Source organism: Medicago sativa, chromosome 3 (genome assembly GCF_051527215.1).
Source record: "Medicago sativa cultivar Bolivia chromosome 3, Bolivia_mono, whole genome shotgun sequence".
NCBI lineage: Eukaryota > Viridiplantae > Streptophyta > Magnoliopsida > Fabales > Fabaceae > Medicago > Medicago sativa.
In genome coordinates, this window is record NC_140751.1 from 75,937,005 (window position 1) to 75,956,676 (window position 19,672).

At 33.8% G+C, this 19,672-nt stretch overlaps 1 protein-coding gene and 1 long non-coding RNA gene across 33 annotated transcripts; one reads left to right on the forward strand and one right to left on the reverse strand.

The window, feature by feature from the left end:
- The first annotated feature begins 4,345 nt into the window (after positions 1-4,345).
- On the forward strand, positions 4,346-9,363 carry LOC146940256 (uncharacterized). 32 transcript variants are annotated; one of them, XR_015031919.1, is made up of 7 exons: positions 4,346-4,681; positions 4,936-5,048; positions 5,746-5,917; positions 6,123-6,267; positions 7,926-7,960; positions 8,182-8,256; positions 9,083-9,363. It is a non-coding gene; the product is annotated as an uncharacterized LOC146940256 (long non-coding RNA). The 32 variants fall into 32 exon arrangements; XR_015031932.1 differs by having other exon boundaries at positions 6,176-6,267; positions 7,775-7,960; XR_015031935.1 differs by having other exon boundaries at positions 5,769-5,917; positions 6,176-6,267; positions 7,775-7,960.
- Positions 9,364-15,286: 5,923 nt separating this feature from the next.
- LOC146940257 (protein SIEVE ELEMENT OCCLUSION B-like) lies at positions 15,287-19,308 on the reverse strand. The gene is made up of 7 exons (XM_085753932.1): positions 19,037-19,308; positions 18,619-18,717; positions 17,688-18,136; positions 17,456-17,565; positions 17,134-17,276; positions 16,540-17,019; positions 15,287-16,413 (listed from the first exon to the last, which is right to left on the reverse strand). The coding sequence occupies exons 1-7, from the start codon at positions 19,256-19,258 to the stop codon at positions 15,796-15,798; spliced, it is 2,121 nt and encodes a 706-aa protein (XP_085610058.1). The 5' UTR covers positions 19,259-19,308; the 3' UTR covers positions 15,287-15,795.
- Positions 19,309-19,672: the final 364 nt, after the last annotated feature.

Here is a 19,672-nt window from a genome sequence, read left to right on the forward strand (position 1 = left end):
TGCTCCTTTAAGACATTTGTTGTAATATTATAATACCTTTGTACAAAAATAGATTAAAAATAGGCCCGCGCCATATTATTATACTGCTATAAATCTTAAAGTGCTTTGAAAATGTAAAATGCAGTTACTAAGTTTATGACAAAAGACATGATATGCGAAAAGCTCTTGAAACCTTTCAAGATATAAAACAATAAATATAACTAAAATTTCATCCAATTAATGCACCAGGACAAAAGCCATAAGAAACCGTACAAATATAAATTTAAAAATACAATTTTAAATGATGAATAGTGTTTTGGAGTGAAAACTATCAGTTCAACATTTAATGCAAGCAATTGAAAAGCCTTGTAGCAAGTGTGAACAGTGCTTGAAAGTTTCACTCAATATTGATGATATTGATGTGTCCCAGATGGTAGTCTGACGTGTCAATTAAGGAACAAAGAAAATGAACGTGAAACGATTCGAGTGATGATGAATAATGAAGAAAATGAGTTCATTCATTCAATTATTCAATTATTAATGTACATTTGCTATGAGTTTTATTATTTTTTGAGAATTACTGTTTTAAAATCCATTGTTTCTTAGAAATACATGTAAATTACAAAAAAAAAAAAATACTCAATGGTAGTTAACTGTCGCCGTCTTATAAACATAAAACTAGCGGTAATTAATGACTGTTGGATTTTTTTGGTCATTTCTATGTGTTTCTAAGAAATTATTCTTGAGAGAACAACAACTCTCATTATTTTTCTACGTATGTGTGAAAGTAAAACAATGTTGTTTTTTAAAATGTGAAAGAAAGTTGTCAAACTCTCGGGTGAACTCTTAAATTCTTACGAGTTTATAATTTTAGGTCATGAAAACAAGTTAATTCCCATGTAAATTATATTTTTAATAAACTTTTATTAATTAGAGAAACTTTTGATAAAATTGGTAAATTCTACTTCACTAGTGGTTTATAAATTTATAATTTTTCATTGGTAAATTTTACTGTTCTGTTCCCTCAAAAAAAAAAAAATCATTGGTAAATTTTACGGTTCTGTTTAAAGGTATTGCAAAATAGACCTTCTACAAAAAATAAACTTTCAAATTGTGGAGAAACATATTCAAAGTTATGATGTATTAGTGTTTCGAATGACTTAAACTTCTCAACATTTATTTGTGGAAATTGCTTGTTGGCACGACACCAATACAAACACGAAAATGCACGACACCATTAATATAATCCTTGGATGAATAATGTGCAGCATTGCTTTTATTCCCTCTCCCCCATGTATTGTATGCTATCCGTTGATTTCAATATTGTCGTGTGATGCCGTCAGTTATTGAGTCGTACTAGATAGCACTGCTCTTTATTTGTAGAGTGTGAATTTTTTTAGTTAATGTTTGAAATATAGTTTTTGATTGGTTGGGTGTTAGTAGTGCAATTGCAAATAGGAGGTTGGAACATTTTTTTCTTTTCTATTGGCGGTTTATGTTTTTTTAGGAAGGTGCATTGTAAAATATTGTGTACGGTTTGTATGACTTGCTTGTGAGACATTTGGAAAGCTCGAAATACTATCCTTAATATTTAAATGGAAAATAGTTCTGCCCCAAAGCCCTAGCAAAACCCTAGGCATCCTCTTCAATTTTGTACTGATTTTAGGCATGGAGGGAAAACCCTAGGGTTTGAAACTGAGGGAATGACAATTTAGCCCTTAACTAGATCGTCGACCCGTGCGTCGCACGGATCTTATCAACACACTAAAAATTAAGTTTTAGGCGAAATTTGTATTACCATTAAACATAGTAGATAAACATTTTTTTATGAATGAGTTGCAAACAACGTTAGTTATCACAAACATATTTACCAAGGTCCGGGATTCAAACTTCGGCCACCACAAATAAAAATATTACCATTATACTTACCCTACGCTCGAACTCCAAATTTTCAAAACTCTCTTCCCACTAAAAATCGGAGGATTAATGCACACAAAAAAAGTGGAGCAGTCAATATGAGCTATTACAAATATAACATTAAATTTATGTTCAATTTTTTTAGAGAAACAAAACATGCAATTTGTATTTATATTAACTAAAGATATCAATAATGCAATTTATATTTATAGACAAAAAAAATAGACACAAACACCTAAGGAAAAGCAAGCGACCATGTAATTCGTGTTTAGGGAGAAAACATGTGTCTTTGGTGCCAACTCAAACAATCTAACTAACTTATGATAGTTCTCATTTATTATCTCCATCAACAGCCTTCATAATGGACTAAAAGCTCAAATGCATATTGTTTCATGCAATCACGTAATCTGCAAAATACAACTAATAACCAAAAGGTATCTCATTTTTTTTTAAACTGGCTGGTAAAATTAAAGGCATATTGTATATAAGTAGTTGCAGAAAAAAAAAACAAAAAGATAGCAAAACAAACACCTAACTTATCCAAAAAGAAGATGCACAAAAAGTTTAAACATCACCAAAGTCCAAACAGACCCCCCACCAACACACCCAAACGACCCCAACCAAGCAGAAACGGAATTGCTGCCACAACCTCAGAAAAACAGGGAAAAAAACCTTGAGACCCACATACCAGCAAGGAAAACCAGAAGCCAAACACAAAAGATATATCATATATTTTAAGTACTATATAAGGTCTGTATATGTACTTTTATGAGGAATAAAGACCATAACTAAGCCTACAACCTGCGAAATTAAATACATCGTTCAATAGGAAAAACTTCCACTTCCTTTATCTAGGAATTATCTATAAGGAATAACACTATTGAGCAAGCAATGTATGTCAAGCAGATACATTCATTCAAGTAATGTCATCAACATTAAACAACTTCAATAAACATAGGCTGAAACACATGGATTTAAGAATATTATAACATGTCTCTTACCCTTTAAAATGCTAAAAAAATTGAAAGAGCAAGTTGTTTTCTTTTTTTACTGGAAATTCTAAAAAAAAGTTATCATGATATTTCAATCTCAAATAAAATGGCCACAATTGATTTAAAAATTAAAAGATAAATTCATAAAATAAAGTACTATAACATAAGAAATCAACCCAAATCTTTCATACATGAAGGAGAGCAACAACAACAAATTCAAATGAATATATCTAAACATGATGGACCAAATTGTTGCATATCGTTCAAGACAAAAACAAATAAAATTGATAAATCTTAATATAAACAAATTTTCATTAGCTGCTAAGAAATTAAATTAAATTCTTCCAATCCAAAATCTTCACCTTCTACGTACATAAAAAAAAATGTTAAAGTGAATTAAACATAAGAAAAAGAAATATGTTTTCTTCAAAGCTTATCATGTTTGAGAAGAAAGCAAGAAATAGCTACGTACGATTTGAGATGGAAGTGAATTTATAAAAAATAAAATAAAATGAAATCATAGATGTAAAAGAGAAAAGGAATTGATACATATATATAGCAAGAAAATAGAGCTCATTCGGATTCCATTGCTCTTCAAATTATTACTCAACAAAATATAATTATAATTAGAAATATGAATCAAAATTGGAAGGTACGTAGTAATAAAGTAAAAGATGAAGCAAATAAAACATAAACAAATTCAGCATAGAAGAATCAACAAAGAAGAAATGAGAAAGGGGATGAATTTTGATTACATGGGAAGTAGGTGTGATTTTAATGCTGGTGAGATTATATACATGTATTGCTTGGGAATTTTAATGCTGGTGGAAGATGGAAAGATTTGTTCACGTGGGCAATAAGTTGAGTTTTGGAAGGGAAATTTCAAATTCAATTTAAGTGGATGACAAAGCTTTTAATGCAATGCAGAAATTGTGTTGGGGAGCCGATAGAGTTTACTACTCCCTCCGTCCCGGAATAACTGACCCATTTTCTAAAAAAAAGTGTCCCAAAATAACCGACTCATTTCAATTTTCAATACAACTTTCATCATTCCCAATACAATATAACACTAAATAATACTACTTTTATCATTCCCAATACAATATATTCCACTTTCCCCTTTATTTATACACTTTTCTTAATCTGTGTGAAAAACCAAAGTAGGTCAATTATATCGGGACGGAGGTAGTATGACTTTAAGTGGTTAAACCTGTATTAATTATAGCGATTTGGGAGGGAAAAAAGAGTTTAGGGTGAACAGATTAACATTTAATGGCAGGTAATTATAGAGGGAAATAATTAGGTTTACATGTAGCCAGACGTAATAACTTTTAAGAATAAGAGATGTATCCATGTGCAGTGTAATGAGTACAATACAACCAAATTGACCATTTAAAGAGGTAAGTACAGCAAAATAAACCAATAATATAAAATGGGTCACGTGACCCTCTCCTCTCACAACAGAACTTCTTCTCTCTTTCTCTTCTCATAACCAGCTTCTCTCTCTCTCAAAACCCATCTTCTTCCTCCTTTTCCCAAAACCCATTTTCAATCTTTCCTTCACAAATTCAAACTCCCTCCCTCTCTCTCGTCCTCTCTCTCTCTCTCACTACTCATGTATCGTGTGGAAACGGAGACGGCAAGCGGAACCGAAAGAGATTCAGTGAGTCATTGGGATAATATCTTCCCTTTGTTCATGAGTTCAAAAAATGATTGATGGTGTTTGTGGTAGCCAGAGCAGAGAAGATGAGAGGGAGGTAGTGATCAGAGAGTAAATGTATGGAGGATATGGGGTTAAGTCTCATGCTATCTTCTTTAATTCCTAAAAAAATTCAATTATTTGGGGTTAATTGGGTGAACTTCCTGAGAGAAAAAAAATGGGTGATTCTACCCTCTTCTGTGATTCTGTTCTGTGGTTTTATGATTCCCACTACAATTTCAGTTTTGATTCCCCCATTGGTGTAGGATTAGTGACAATTTATGTTTGGTTGCATTGTGCATTTGTTAGCCACTGACTATCATCACTGTTTTTTATTTTTCACTACAGGTTGAAGAGGATTTTGGTCATGGTAATTATTATTAAAACAACGCACCACTCTTATGCTAATTTCGTCAATAGGGGAGAATTTGTTTCTTCAATTTTTTATTGTTCGTGACCAGGTAAGATTTTGGAATTGTATTCTCATCTATTTTGCTACTGTAATTTGAGTTTAAATTGAGGACTGTAATTTTAGTTTTTGGATTTTTTTTTTTTTTTTTTAAGTTTTTAACTATAACTATTGTTTTTGTGTGCGATTTTTTTTCGTTTGTTGGAGGTTTAGATGTGACAAATATGATGTTTGATCGTTATTCTCTGTGATAAAGATTTTATTGTAAAATTTGAGACTCAATTAATTTTACATATGACATCCGAGTTTGTCGTTATGTTATATGGCTTTTGGGAGGTTGTAATAAATATGCAAAGTAGAATGGAAAGGTGTTTTGTTTGGTTTACAGTGAACTTTTGTTAAATCAAGCTTGCATAGCTTATGCGGCATCACAAAAAAATGCTTTTGGTTTTTTTATATCACTACCAACTATTCTGATTTGTGTTAAAAATCTATACTTATTTTCCAAATTCATTATTTCACTCCTCCTTATAATTTTTCTCTCTATAAAGGCGTTCTAAAAAGCATGACAGATATTAAACGAAACTCTTCAGAAATGAAGTTTTCATACCAACCTGCATATTATTTTCTTTCTGCTTCAATCATTTGATCTTTTTTTCTTCTTCCTTTTCATTATTTTAGTGGGTTGAATCATTTTGGAAGATTTGATTTATCATTATTGATTTGTTCTTAAATGAATTTGCTGACAGTTAGCTACGTACGAATCTTTCAGAGCGACTATGAAAGTGAAGTAGGTCGAGTGATTGCTGATCGAATTTATTGAAATGTGAATTGGATGGATTGAAGAATAAAAGACTGTAGCAGAATGTGACTAAAAAGATTACAGATGCAGTGTTTATTGATTCCTCAAATGATTTTCATGTAAGGATTTGATGTTAACCTTTTTTTCTTCTTATTTATGTGATTAAATAATTTATCTGAATTTGTTTATGGTTTCTTCAGTTTTTGATTTTGCTCCTGTAATTTTCTTTTTAATTGTATTAGTCCATCTTATGTTTGGAAGTGAATTGAGAATTTAAATAGTAGTTCTCCTAATTTTATATATCATGCTTGGTTCTCTTGGTAGTTTTGACGAACATGTTTGGAGGTTAATTTCTATTTGGCCATTGTTCTTGGCAGAAGATGGAGTACCACTATTGAATGCTCAAATGTATTTGGATATGGAGGACAAAGGGGAGATACCTGAATGGTTTCCTTCTCCAATTTTTCAGGTAAACAAACAAAGGATGCTTCATGCTTCCATTGGTTATAGCTCTACACTTCTAATTTGTTATGTTGTAATAGCATGTTTATATATCACATGCATTCATATAAGCATAGTGATAGTAATATAATCTATGGCACACAAACATTGAACACGACAGTGACACTGACACATAGACATATTAGTAATAATTTGCGAAAAGAGAAGTGTTTGAATGTATTGCATGCATTGGTGTCGGACACTGACATAAGTCAGACATTGAACACAACAATGCACAGACGGACATTTATATGTCAATAATAATTTAAAAAAATAGAAGTGATTGAATGTATCCACGTAAATTGGTGTCGGGCACTAAAATGTGTCAGACACTGTACATGTCTTCGATATCAAGTCTCGGTGCTAGATAGAGTATAAGGTTGATCATTTCATATATTACTGTTCTGGAGCTTTTTGTAAAGCTTACCAGAATGGCAGGCATTGCATCAGAAGGTACAGCAAAAGTTGATTTTAGAAACTTAATGGTAATAGAATAAAATAATGTTGTTTTTGAGACCAAGTCAAGTTTTTGATAAATAATTGGACATGGAAATTATAGAATGAAATAACAATGATCGAAATCTCACTTAGGTATAGCATTTTTCTCTGGCCTATATTCCTTTTTTTGTGCATTCAAGACATATCACAAAATTTGACCGAATTCAGTCCCATTTTCTTCCAAATTTTCAAATTAACTTCAGTTTTCTTTTATATATTTTGGATGAGTACTTATTTGTGTGGATTTATTGTTCCTAGGCTTGCTAATATTGTTTTGTGAAATGTAATTTTGGTTGCTTTGTCTGTTTTCTATGGCTATTGTTTTTCATCTCCTCTCAAGGTGAGAGGAAGGAACTATAGTGCCTTCCTCTTATTTGAAGTTATCTTCTTTTTGACGACAAAAAATCTGATATTATAAAATACAATACATTGATTATGTGAAACTTTATGCAGTTAATTTGATTTTACAAACCATTGTTGTCAGTTTATTGCATGCTGCTCCCAAACCATTGTTCGATTGGGGTGAGTGGTGGTGGCTGTTATAGGTGCTCTTTTCGCGGTGTTTCTGCTGTTTTTTCTGCTGCTTTTTCTGTCCTGTTTTAGCCTCTGTGTGCTGCTGTGTTTAGGCTATCTTTGTGTTTCTGTTTCGGCTGCCACATGATAGGAGAGGTGTTGACAACTTAGGGGCGCTGTGTGTGGTGTTTTTCAGCAGGTTTTTTCAGGCTTTTCCCCTTCTGTTTTTGCGGTTCTGCATGGGTTAGGCCTGCTATGCTGTTTAGCACATCCGCGTGTAATGGCTGTTATCCCATTAGGACATATAGATGTCAATAATAATTTAAGTAAATAGAAGTGATTGAATATATCCATGTAAATCGGTGTCGGGCACTAAAATGTGTCAGACACTGTACACATCTTCAACATCAAGTCTTGGTGCTAGATAGAGTATAAGGTTGATCATTTCATATATTATTGTTCAGGAGCTTTTTGTAAAGCTTACCGGAATGGCAGGCATTGCATCTGATGTATTTGTGTGAAGCGAAATATTTGCAACTATTTTATTGATGAGACTTGCAGAAAGCAGTGATACTATGGCTTTTTGATAAGATTTTTGGGCTGACGTTGAAACAGGACAAACTGTTTTGGGTCCTCTCGGCCTTCAACAGGTATATGAGTTCATAGAGTCAATTTTTTGTGATTTAAAGCATTGTTGGTGCTAGACAAAAAGCTTGGGTGTTGTGATATCTTAGGCGCTAAATATAATCCTACTCATAGGTTTTTTTGTCTGCAAAGCTGCATGTAAGCATAATATCATCTTGGTTATATGTGATATCTTAGTTGCTAAATATAATCCTACTCATAGCCATAGGTTGTGTGCTCAATGTAGGATACTTATACTTAGTTGTTATACTTATTACATTCAACAATGAACAATAGGCTGCTCATATGTCGTGTGCTCAAGGTCAGTCCTACCTCTAATGATTTCATTACTTGAAAATAACAGATGATCAAAGGACTAATAGTAGATCTGTGATTGGCTTAATGAAGGTTTCTTCATTGGATTAAATTTTTAAAAAAGAGGACAAAAGTCTGTCATTGGTTTAAGCTTATGCATTACAGTGACTTGAAGATTAAATAATCTTTATAGCTGGTTTATAATATTGTAATGATATGTTATTATAGTGTGCACATGAGGCCATACTCTATAAACTCCTAATATGCACATAATTTTCCACTGTGTAGCTCAAATCGTATTCATCATATATAGTGTGTGATCTGTTATGAACATTGATATATAAATGCTTTATGTGGTCACACTTAGAATGTTACCATATCAATGCCAGATAAATAATGAGGTGTTAACTGATACTCTAATTGTAACTGATATATAAATGACGAACAATGTGTTCAAGATAGCAGTACTTTCATTAATAGCATGTATTTTGAGCCTTTCAAATTGTAAAATTAGGCTGCTAACAATGCTATATCACTATTTTTGAACCAATAAAAAATGTCCCTAATAAGGAATCTAACATTACTATTATTGCCACTAATTCCTCTAGAGGCATGCTCATAAATTGAATCTTTTGAAAGTATAATCTTAGCCTAGCCCACCAGCCCTGCAACTAATACTAATGTTGGATTTTATATCAAGATAACATTGAGTAGACTAATATTAAATGCTGCTCAGAAGTCTTTTAATGATGTTTGCGCATTAAAAAAAATGATGTTTTCAATTAGTCGAGTTCAACTTGCAGTGTTTGATGATTTTCGTTTATGTTGTGTAGCTTTCAATTCTACCAAGCACTTGATACACATTTTTGAGCTCTACTGTCAGCAATAGCTTTGTTATAAGCTTCCATATAAATACAGTACTTTGTATTTCAATAGACATCTAAGAGTTTCTATTCTCTCGGTTGCTAAAGATTTAGAGTTGATCATCATGTATAAGATAGGTAATTACAAGATTGTGATTGACTTCACCTGATAAGGTTATTTTAGTCATAAGTATTTTGGTCGTGAGTTGATCATCATGTCGTGTTTGTAATGAAAATTTCCTTTCGTTGTATTTTATGGTGTTTTGGCTTATTGTAGTCCTATAATGTGCTCTTCGTTTACCCGTGCGATAGCACGGGACGCAATCTAGTTATCATTCAATGTAAAGAGCTTGTCTCGAAAAACCTTATAAAACTATTAAATTATGGTCTTGGTGGTGATTCAAGTTTAAACTTCATCGATGATCGACACACGTCCTTTATTATATGTTTGAGATCCTTGGCTTACATGTTTTATTTTTTGTTTGGATAGGGAGGTTTCGGTTTTCTTTTTTTGGCTTTGGTTATGGTTGAGTACTTTGTGATTTGTAAGTGTACTTTTTATTCTTGGTACTCCTTGTGCATTAGGTCGTTCTTCAATAATATAGCTTCTTCATATTTTAAAGAAAATAAATAAAAGTTTAGTCTTTGAACATATTTTTTTTTGTAAATATTTGAAAATATTTATTTAAATTATTTATGTGTTGCAATATTTATTGGTTTTAAAAAGTAATTAGTTTTTTAGTGTTTTTTTTTGAAGGATTAGTTTTTTAGTGTTGTTGAGTGACAAATATTATGTTTTCAAAGTTTGTTGTTTTACCACCATTTCATTTTTCTATTTCACCATATCTTTCGGTCTATCATAAATATTTATCTATTTAAAATTATTTATGCTTAATTTATTATATAAATTAATGTTAAATTATCATTTTAATGGTATTATAATATATCTAAGTAGGTTATTTTAATATTAGACAAACTCATTATGAGTTTATTGGTCAAGTCTACAAATCAATTTTACATTGGCTACACGAGTTAACAGACTCTCTCAACATATTATTGAAAACAGAAAATACAAAATACAATGAATACCTAAAAATAATAATCACATAAAGATACACTAAAAGGATGGGAGTGAAACAACTAACAAACCTTTACCAGCCTACTGGACTAGTGTTATAAAACTATAATAACTGAAAGAGGAGACTACGTCTACCGAGAGAAGTAGATTTCCTGTTGTAACAGCAGGATCGTGTAAAGAATGTGAATCGTGCGATCTTTAAATCAATAGTCGAGATTATTTTATTGTGTAAAATTTAGTTTGAAATTTGAACCGTCCGATATCAAATCAACGGCTATCAATACCCCTCAAACTAGAATGAATGTCTTGTCTTGCATTTCTAGTTTGGAAAGTAGTCTAAGAAAATGAAAAGGAAAGCTTTAGTGAAGATATTTGTTATTGTTAGGAAAGTCAACTATATTTTATGATTCTTGTTGTTTTGAGAGTTAATTGTATCCCATGATTCTAGCTGTAAATATGGTAACAGTCATATTAGTCAAATTAGAATAGCTTGATTGTAGGAATAGATTGCTGAGTTATAACAGCATTATCATCACATTAGAGATATGTATCTGTGTATATATTGCTTCTACGTTTCTGAATAAAATACAACCAAATTATTTTCATCTTCTCTTTTCATTTTACATGGCATCAGAGCGGTAACGACCTGCTCTCTCTCCTTTTCTTTTTTACCTTTCAAACTTTTTTCATCTAGTTTCTAAACCATTATGGCTGGCGATGGAAGCACATCAGATTCCAACAAATCTGATTCCAATAGCCCTTACTCCCTTCACCATTCCGATCATCCTGGAATGATTCTGGTTTCTAAACCTCTCGATGGAGACAATTATTCGACTTGGCGTCGAGCAACTACCATCTCATTGAATGCAAAATCTAAATTTGGTTTTGTTGATGGAACCCTCAAGGCACCATCTGCCAAAAACAAACCAGAAGACTATGCAGCCTGGAAAAAATGCAATGATATGGTTTTGTCATGGATTCTTAATTCATTGACCCCTGATATTGCAGACAATGTTATTTTTTATGACACTGCTCATGAAGTTTGGGAAGATCTTCAAAATCGTTTCTTTCAAAGCAACGCACCACGCATTTTTCAGATCGAGAGAGAGATTGCTTGCCTTACTCAAGATCAAATGACAGTTGCTGCTTACTATACAAAGTTGAAAAAATTGTGGGATGAGTTAGGATCCTACAATGATGCTGTTTGTACATGTGGAGCAAACAACAAAAGGCGCAAGTTGATGCAATTTCTCATGGGGTTGAACGAATCTTATAGTGTTGTTCGTGGTCAACTCCTTTTGATGAATCCTTTACCTGATGTTTCACAAGCTTACTCTTCCATCATTCAAGAAGAAAAGCAAAGCAATTTGGGTGCAAGAAGAGAGACAATAGAAGCTTCTGCCATGGCTGTCCAAAAGGAAGAACCAGTAGCTCTTGCAATTCGACACAAATCTGGCCCGTCCTCTCGTCCCAATACCAATAATCGTAAACCGCTGCATTGTTCCTTCTGTGACAGAGATCATCACACCAGATAGACATGCTGGAAGTTACATGGTTATCCACCAGGACAGTCCAAGCATACCACGGCCAAAAACTTCAAGCCTAATGGCAACAATCAATCTTCTGCAAATAATGTCAGAGAAACCTCAGCAGCAAATGTTCAGCCCCTTGTGAATGGACTAACCGAATTACAATTACAACAAATTTTGTCTATTATGCAGGGAAATGGAGCATCTCAATCAGCTGCTCCCAAGGCAAATACTGTCAATCTTTCTTCAGGTTTGTCTGCACCCAATTTGATAATTGATAGTGGTGCAACTGATCACATAACTTCTTCTCCATCTTTACTTGTCAACAGTAAAGAAAACACTTCTTTACCACCAGTTGTTATGCCAAATGGAGATCAAGCTCCAATTATTTCTACTGGAAATTTACCTTTGAGTCATATTATTTATTTGAAGAATGTACTTGGGGTGCCATCTTGTAAGGTGGATTTGATGTCTGTGAGTCGAGTCACAAGAGATTTAAATTGTTCAGTAACCTTTTATCCTCAATTGTGTATTTTGCAGGATTTGATGACGGGGATGACGATTGGTTTGGGTGAACAACGAAATGGACTCTATTACTTGGTTACAATGAATAAGTCACACAAGGTTATTGAATCTAATAAAGTCTTCACTAGTCGTGATGTCATTTTCCACGAGGATATTTTTCCCTATGAATCCATTTCTTCTTCACCACCTAAAACAGATTTTGTCATACCCATTGCTGTCTTAGATTCCTCACTTATCCAACCAACACATGAAGAATCTACCCCTGCCACTTCATCTTCTCCATCTGTCCCCTTGCGTCGTTCTCAAAGAACTCATGTCCCCCCTGCAGCCTTGAGTGACTATGTGTGTAACCAAGTAAGTTCTCTCGAATCATTGTCATTCCCTTCATCTTTTCCAAGTAAAGGTACACGATATCCTCTCTGCAATTTTATATCGTATGATTGTTACTCACCACAACACAGATCCTTCATTGCTACTATTACTAACGATGTTGAACCTATATGTTATGAACAAGCTGCCTCCCAATCTCATTGGCAAATAGCAATGCAATCTGAGTTGGATGCTTTAGAGTCCAATAATACTTGGTCTCTCACACCTCTCCCTCCTGGAAAGCAAGCTATTGGTTGTCGTTGGGTGTACAAAATCAAGCGCAAATCAGATGGTTCTCTTGAACGCTATAAAGCACGGTTAGTAGCAAAAGGTTACACACAACTTGAAGGGATTGATTACCATGACACTTTTTCGCCTACTGCTAAAATGGTTACAATTCGTTGTTTATTAGCTTTAGCTGCTGCTCAAAATTGGTCACTTCATCAACTTGATGTCGCATTTCTTCACGGAGATCTTTCTGAAGAAATTTATATGTCTCTTCCTCCTGGTTTTCAGCGACAGGGGGAGAACCTTGTGTGTCGCCTCAATAAATCCTTATATGGATTAAAACAAGCCTCTCGCCAATGGTTTGCCAAGTTCTCTACAGCTATTCAAGGTGCTGGATTTATTCAATCAAAAGCAGATTACTCATTGTTTACATGTAAGAAAGGAAAATCATTTACTGCGTTACTGATCTATGTTGATGACATCCTCATAACTGGTAATGATCTCAATGCCATAACTGTCCTGAAACAGTTTTTGCATAATCAATTCCGGATTAAAGATTTGGGTGACTTGAAGTATTTTTTGGGCATGGAGGTTTCTCGGTCAAAAAAAGGTATATTCATTTCGCAAAGGAAATATGCTTTGGAAATTCTAAAAGATGGAGGATGTTTGGGAGCTAAGCCTGTGAACTTTCCCATGGAGCAAAATGTCAAATTGTCAGATGAAGGAGAATTGTTGAAAGATCCATCCTCATATAGGAGACTTGTAGGGCGCCTAATTTATTTGACTGTTACTCGTCCAGATATCACCTACTCAGTGCACATATTGAGTAGATTCATGCATGCTCCTCGCAAACCTCATATGGAAGCTGCCATGCGAATATTGCGGTATCTAAAGAACAATCCAGGTCAAGGTTTATTTTTCACTTCCCAAAATGATTTATCTTTGCGTGCCTTTTGTGATTCGGATTGGGGAGGTTGCCCAATATCCAGAAAATCAACTACAGGGTATTGTGTTTTTTTGGGATCCTCTCTAATTTCTTGGCGAACAAAAAGACAAAAAACAGTTTCTCTATCATCAGCTGAAGCAGAATATAGAGCTATGACAGGCGCATGTTGTGAGTTGTCCTGGCTACGTTCATTGTTGAAGGATTTGGAGATATTGCACTCAAAGGCAGCACTGTTGTATTGTGACAACAAAGCAGCTCTTCACATTGCGTCCAATCCGGTATTTCATGAAAGAACTCGACATATAGAGATTGATTGTCATTTTATTCGTGACAAAATTCAAGATGGTTCAATTGCAACTGAGTATGTTGCTTCAGCAGAACAAGTTGCCGATGTGTTCACTAAACTACTAGGAAAGGAATCCTTTCTTACAATGAAGCGCAAGTTGGGAGTTCTTGATATCCACTCTCCAACTTGAGGGGGAGTGTTAGGAAAGTCAACTATATTTTATGATTCTTGTTGTTATGAGAGTTAATTGTATCCCATGATTCTAGCTGTAAATATGGTAACAGTCATATTAGTCAAATTAGAATAGCTTGATTGTAGGAATAGATTGCTGAGTTATAACAGCATTATCATCACATTAGAGATATGTATCTGTGTATATATTGCTTCTACGTTTCTGAATAAAATACAACCAAATTATTTTCATCTTCTCTTTTCATTTTACAGTTATTGGGTCAATTGTTAGCACGAGCAGAAGATGAAGAATTTCAACTTAAATTTTGTCACCAACCACATGACAATCCATCTCAATGTGTTTTGTGTTAGTGAAAAAAAAGTCATTGTGCTTCACATGTTGTTTGATAAAGTACATGATATTAGGCTTCGGATGATGAGCAAGACACTTTTTTTCTTCCATGATATTAAGGATGTACCAAGGAAAAATCAAAAAAGAACATTGGTATAATGTAAGGATTAAATTGGATTTTTTCGAATTTTTTCAGAGACAAATGAATCTCCACTCTAAATAAAAATATATTGGGGAGGCGTTGGAGAATATGAGGGAGGATAAATAGTATTAGTCGTGGTATTATTTCTCTTTGAGAAATATCTCAGACAAAGGTCTTGTTGATTGCTCCTTGAGTCGGACCTGTTTGTACATTTTCTTTTTGCGCAATTTAAATATTTCTCTTGTTTCTTCTTGTGACCAAATTCATCATTTCTCTTATAAATTGTTTAGATAAAATAAATTTAAATGAAAATAATAAATAAATAAAAGTCAAAAAAACAATACACTTTAGATTTATTTTGAAAATTCCATACTTTACTCACACTCTGTTCCCATTGATCCTTTCCTTCTTTGCCCAATATTCTTGTCTTTCTTTGTTCCTCTTTTTCTTTCTGATCGTTACTGCCTTAGTTTCTTTAATACTTGTAGAAATTGAAAAGGAGTAAGCAGATGATAAAAAAACAAAATAAAGGTGTTTACTACACAAAATGACTTAAAACATTATTTTATTGTAATGTTAAAGTTCTACAATTAGCACACTTTATCTCCTTCAAAAAAAAAAAAAAAAAGCACACTTTATTAGCAAGCTTAAAACAAATGGTGCTTTAAGACCTTAATAGCTTGCCAGCTAGTAAACATAAACATTTATCCCCACCTTACATAAATAAATAAATAACACTACATATATCTCACAAAAGATGTAACTTAATTATGACCCTATAAATATAACATAATTAACTCAAACCAACATTATTCAAACCTAAATAAATATATGAAGAAGTAATAATAATGATAGTATGTAACACTAGACATTTGAATTCTCTGCAGTCAGTGAATGCACGTCTTCATGCAGTCAACACATCGATGGTCGTTAGATTATGATATTGAGCTTGAAATTTGAATCATCTGTTCTTAACTCAACAACCACTGATGCGCTGATTGTGTGAACACGTACAATTGGTGACTGCAGGGAATCACGATTCGACGGGACATTTGTCTCACTCGACACAGCAACGATACATGAAATATTTCTCCATTTGACGACCACATTCAGCACAAACAACTTTCTGAGGTATTCCACCAGTACTCCCAGGAAGAATAAGCCTATTACAATGATGTGGTTGCTGAATTTCCTTAATATAATCATTCAATGCTGGAACCCAACCATCTTGTTCAATCCTATGCTTCCATTTATCAAAATCTCTCAAACTTGTTAAAGCAGTGTCACCTTTAGCCCTAGCCATTTCAGATGGTCCTCTACAGAATATTGCCCAACCTCGGTCACTACCGTCGAAGCTAAGCACAGTCATCACTTCACTCATGATCTTGTCATTTTCAACTGTCCTACCATGTTGTAGTTTTGAGTACAACATGCTCTCTAGTCTTGCCCAAAAGAACCAAATTGATGTCACGTTTGGAAAAAAGTAACTGAATTTCTTGTTGTTGAAGGTAGTGATCATTCTCTGCATTCTCTCTTTTGCATTGCTTTTTCCTACATAGACCATCTCTAACTCGAAGTTGCTAGTTCTTGCTACGTTCATTGCTGTTTTTGTGAATGTTTCTATCCACTCTAGATCTTCGCCTCCATATAGACATATGATTTTTCCTTCTGTCATCTACAACAAGGACAAGAGAATGTATAAATGTTTTATCAGCATTCTAAAATGACAAATAATACGACATGATAAAATATCTTAAATGTGACACTTAATATGACATAGGAGTATTATAGTATTACATACCCAGTCCAAAAGTGCAGGATCAATGCCATCAACAAGCAACTCAAGGCTCCAAATCTCTTGCTTCCACAAGGATTCTTCTTTCTCACTTGTGAATGGAAATGCCAAATTTCCCCAAATCCATATCATGTGAAGAGCATTTTGGGAGGACAATCTTCCTTGTGGATCAAGAGCTACTAGAATGGCTCTCTTTGTGTAATTCCACACTTCTTTGATATACTTAATCACTGATGGTTCAATAATGAAAGGGTCACGAACACTGTGCCACGGCATTGTTGATTGAAGATACTCAAACTTTTGCTTATTCACTTCATTCCATGTTGCTTTGTCCACAACTGGAATCCATACCATCTCATAGTGTGTCTCACCCCTTGATCTAGCATCTTTGTATAAATTATCAAGTATCATAATCTCTTCTAGTGAAAGATCGAGATCTGATATGAGAAGTAACACATGTTTCCTCCTTAGTACTTCAAGACTAACCTGTTTGTCATGTGTATAAGTCAAGATTTTAATTAAACCATGCGGTAGAATAGAATAATAAAGTCTCACAAACAAAAGGGACTAATTAATTGTTACTATAATCTAAATACAAACCCTTAATTTTGTAGTTCCATCTATAAGTGGGGGAATATCGTCCTTTGCATAAATCAAGGCTCTCAGAATTTTCATGTTGTCTACATGAACCGTCTCGAAAAGATGTACCAGATAGAGAAATGCCTCAATATGCTTCTTCTCATCTGTACCAGAGTAAGGACGCGATTGTTAAAGATGTACCAGGTTAGAGACGGCTATCTTCCCGTACACCAAAAAGTTTCGTATTGCTAAACACAATATCTCATAAAAGTGGCGAAGAAGACTCAAATTCAGTAGACTATCCAAATTAAGTTTCAAATTATGTTTTCAACAATGAACTCACCTATAGCTTGGTAGCAAAGAGCAAGTTGGTTCTTGAGATGCTCATAGATACTAGTGACTTTGTGAGCAAGACTGGATAACTCCCATGCTTCTGAGGCTGATGAAATAGCCCTGCAAAAATAACGGCCATCGTAGTCGTTACCTTAATTATCATTTAAAAAAAAATGATTGATTTGATTCAAGTGATGAAAATGTATTATTTATATCATATGCTAATTAGCTAGCTAGCTTACTCATTTCTCATCCCTATGAGACTTGCAATTTGTGAAGCACAAGCCACAATACTTCTGATGACCCAATAGGTAGCAATAGGAATATGAGCACTTGCAACAGACATAGGAGGAGCATCTTCTGAAATATATTCAGATGGTAAATCCTTGAATTCAACAATGCACATGGTAACATCAAGTGCAGCCTTCACAAGCTTGTTGAGGGCATCAAACTGTGGTCTCAACGAAACAGAATTCTCTGCAATGTCAGGTAGTTGTTTAAGGAGAGCCACAGATTTGGCAAGTGTGTTTGAAACACTTGATTGAGCAACAAGCCAAAACTCTCCAAAAATAACAGCAAATGCTGCTAAGGTTAACACAACTTTTGCATGCCATGGATAGCTAGATAGGTAATTCAGTAACACCATTGTTGATGCATGTGCATCTCCACCTCCAGAGCATTTGCATGATAGCTGCCAATATAATTTTTCCAATTGATCATTTTCATTTTAGGCTTTAGAGACCGAAATTTCGACAGAAATGACACAGGACACATTTTAGTAATATGGTATCAGAATAACAAATTTTCCGCTGCATTCTTTCTTAAAGCTAAAGAAAGACAAAACTAAAAGCTGTGACAGTCATAAGTATTATTTGTAGTACTAAAAGCAAAATTAAGCTAAGTGTGTTTTTTAATCACATATTAATGCTCGTTTTTTGTACGATGTAATTTAAAGCTGTCCTTGGAATCAAAGATAAGGATATTATATCAAAAGTTAAGTTAAGAGAGGAAAAGAATCATTCTTCCACTCCTTTTTCGACATTAACATACTTTTGTGAGTTATTTAATTACTACTAGTATTTAGAAAACACTTTTATCCTAGACAACAGTAATAAATATTAAATAATAATGAACTTTCATGAAAGTTAAGGTATTCATTCATATAAAAACAACCTCACAGGAAATTTTGTTAATGATAAAAGCCAGCGCATCAAGCATATCGAATTCAGCCAAAGCAGCAGTAGTTTCCAATGTATCTGTCTCATGTTTAACCTGCCAAATGGAACGTAAAAAACCATAATCATATTAATAGTACTACAAAAACTATCTAAATAAACTGGTTAAAAACAAATGGCACATGAGAGTAGTTAACGAGATTCAGTTAAGGTCATATCAATCAGGAGTAGCCGAGTTTGAACTCTGACCAAAATAATCATTGGTCAAACTTTACTTAGCCCTCGGCTGAACTCCTAGGAGGATTAAGACCAAATGACACATGCATGCATGCATGCAAAGAAGCTAAAAAGAAAGAGTGCTAAAAACATTAAATTAAACAAACAAGTGCATGAATTATAATGTCTTAATTAATTACTTGTTCATGACCGTCAACACTTCGAGCAATGATTTGAATCAAGATTTCATCAACAATTTGGATAAGTGGTTTGACATCGATTTCACGACCATCAGGGGCATGAGTGGACTGAACTTGTTTCATCATGGCACTATCATCAGAAGTAGAGAACATGCGTCTCTCCTTCTTTAGCTGCATTCTGTTAGAAGCAGCTGATAACTGGCGAGGATTAGCACTAGCCATGTTACTGAAAAGGCAAAAACAAACACAACAGGGAAAATATTTTTTGGTTTGAGTATAAATGGTTCAAATGTAGAGCTTATATAATGAGAGAAAGTGGAATAAAGGGTTACTGAACAGCTACCTTGCTTGTAAGAGGGTATAAAACAAAAGCTAAAGTGATCGTCCTATCCTATTAGGATAAGAAAGAATGAAGTGAACAAGGCTTAGGAATGGTGGATCATGCAGCTTCTCATTTACTTCACACACATATAATAAACAAATATTATAGCATAGACCAATGTTTATTTGCTTAAATAACAAGTAAGATTTTGTGCTTTATGACATCAGAGAAATTACATCAGCAGGTAATTTGTTTTGATCATCATCATTATTTTCTTAATCAAATCTATATTAACATCACAATTCTGGCAAACT

What these genes read in the sequence shown, in the direction of transcription:
- LOC146940257 (XM_085753932.1), bottom strand. Translation starts at nt 19,258, where the DNA reads ATGGCTAGTGCTAATCCTCGCCAGTTATCAGCTGCTTCTAACAGAATG. An exon ending in GTGTTGACGGTCATGAACAA is followed by an intron (nt 18,718 to 19,036) that starts GTAATTAATTAA and finishes TCCATTTGGCAG; the next exon opens with GTTAAACATGAGACAGATAC. An exon ending in ATGGAACTACAAAATTAAGG is followed by an intron (nt 17,020 to 17,133) that starts GTTTGTATTTAG and finishes CATGACAAACAG; the next exon opens with GTTAGTCTTGAAGTACTAAG.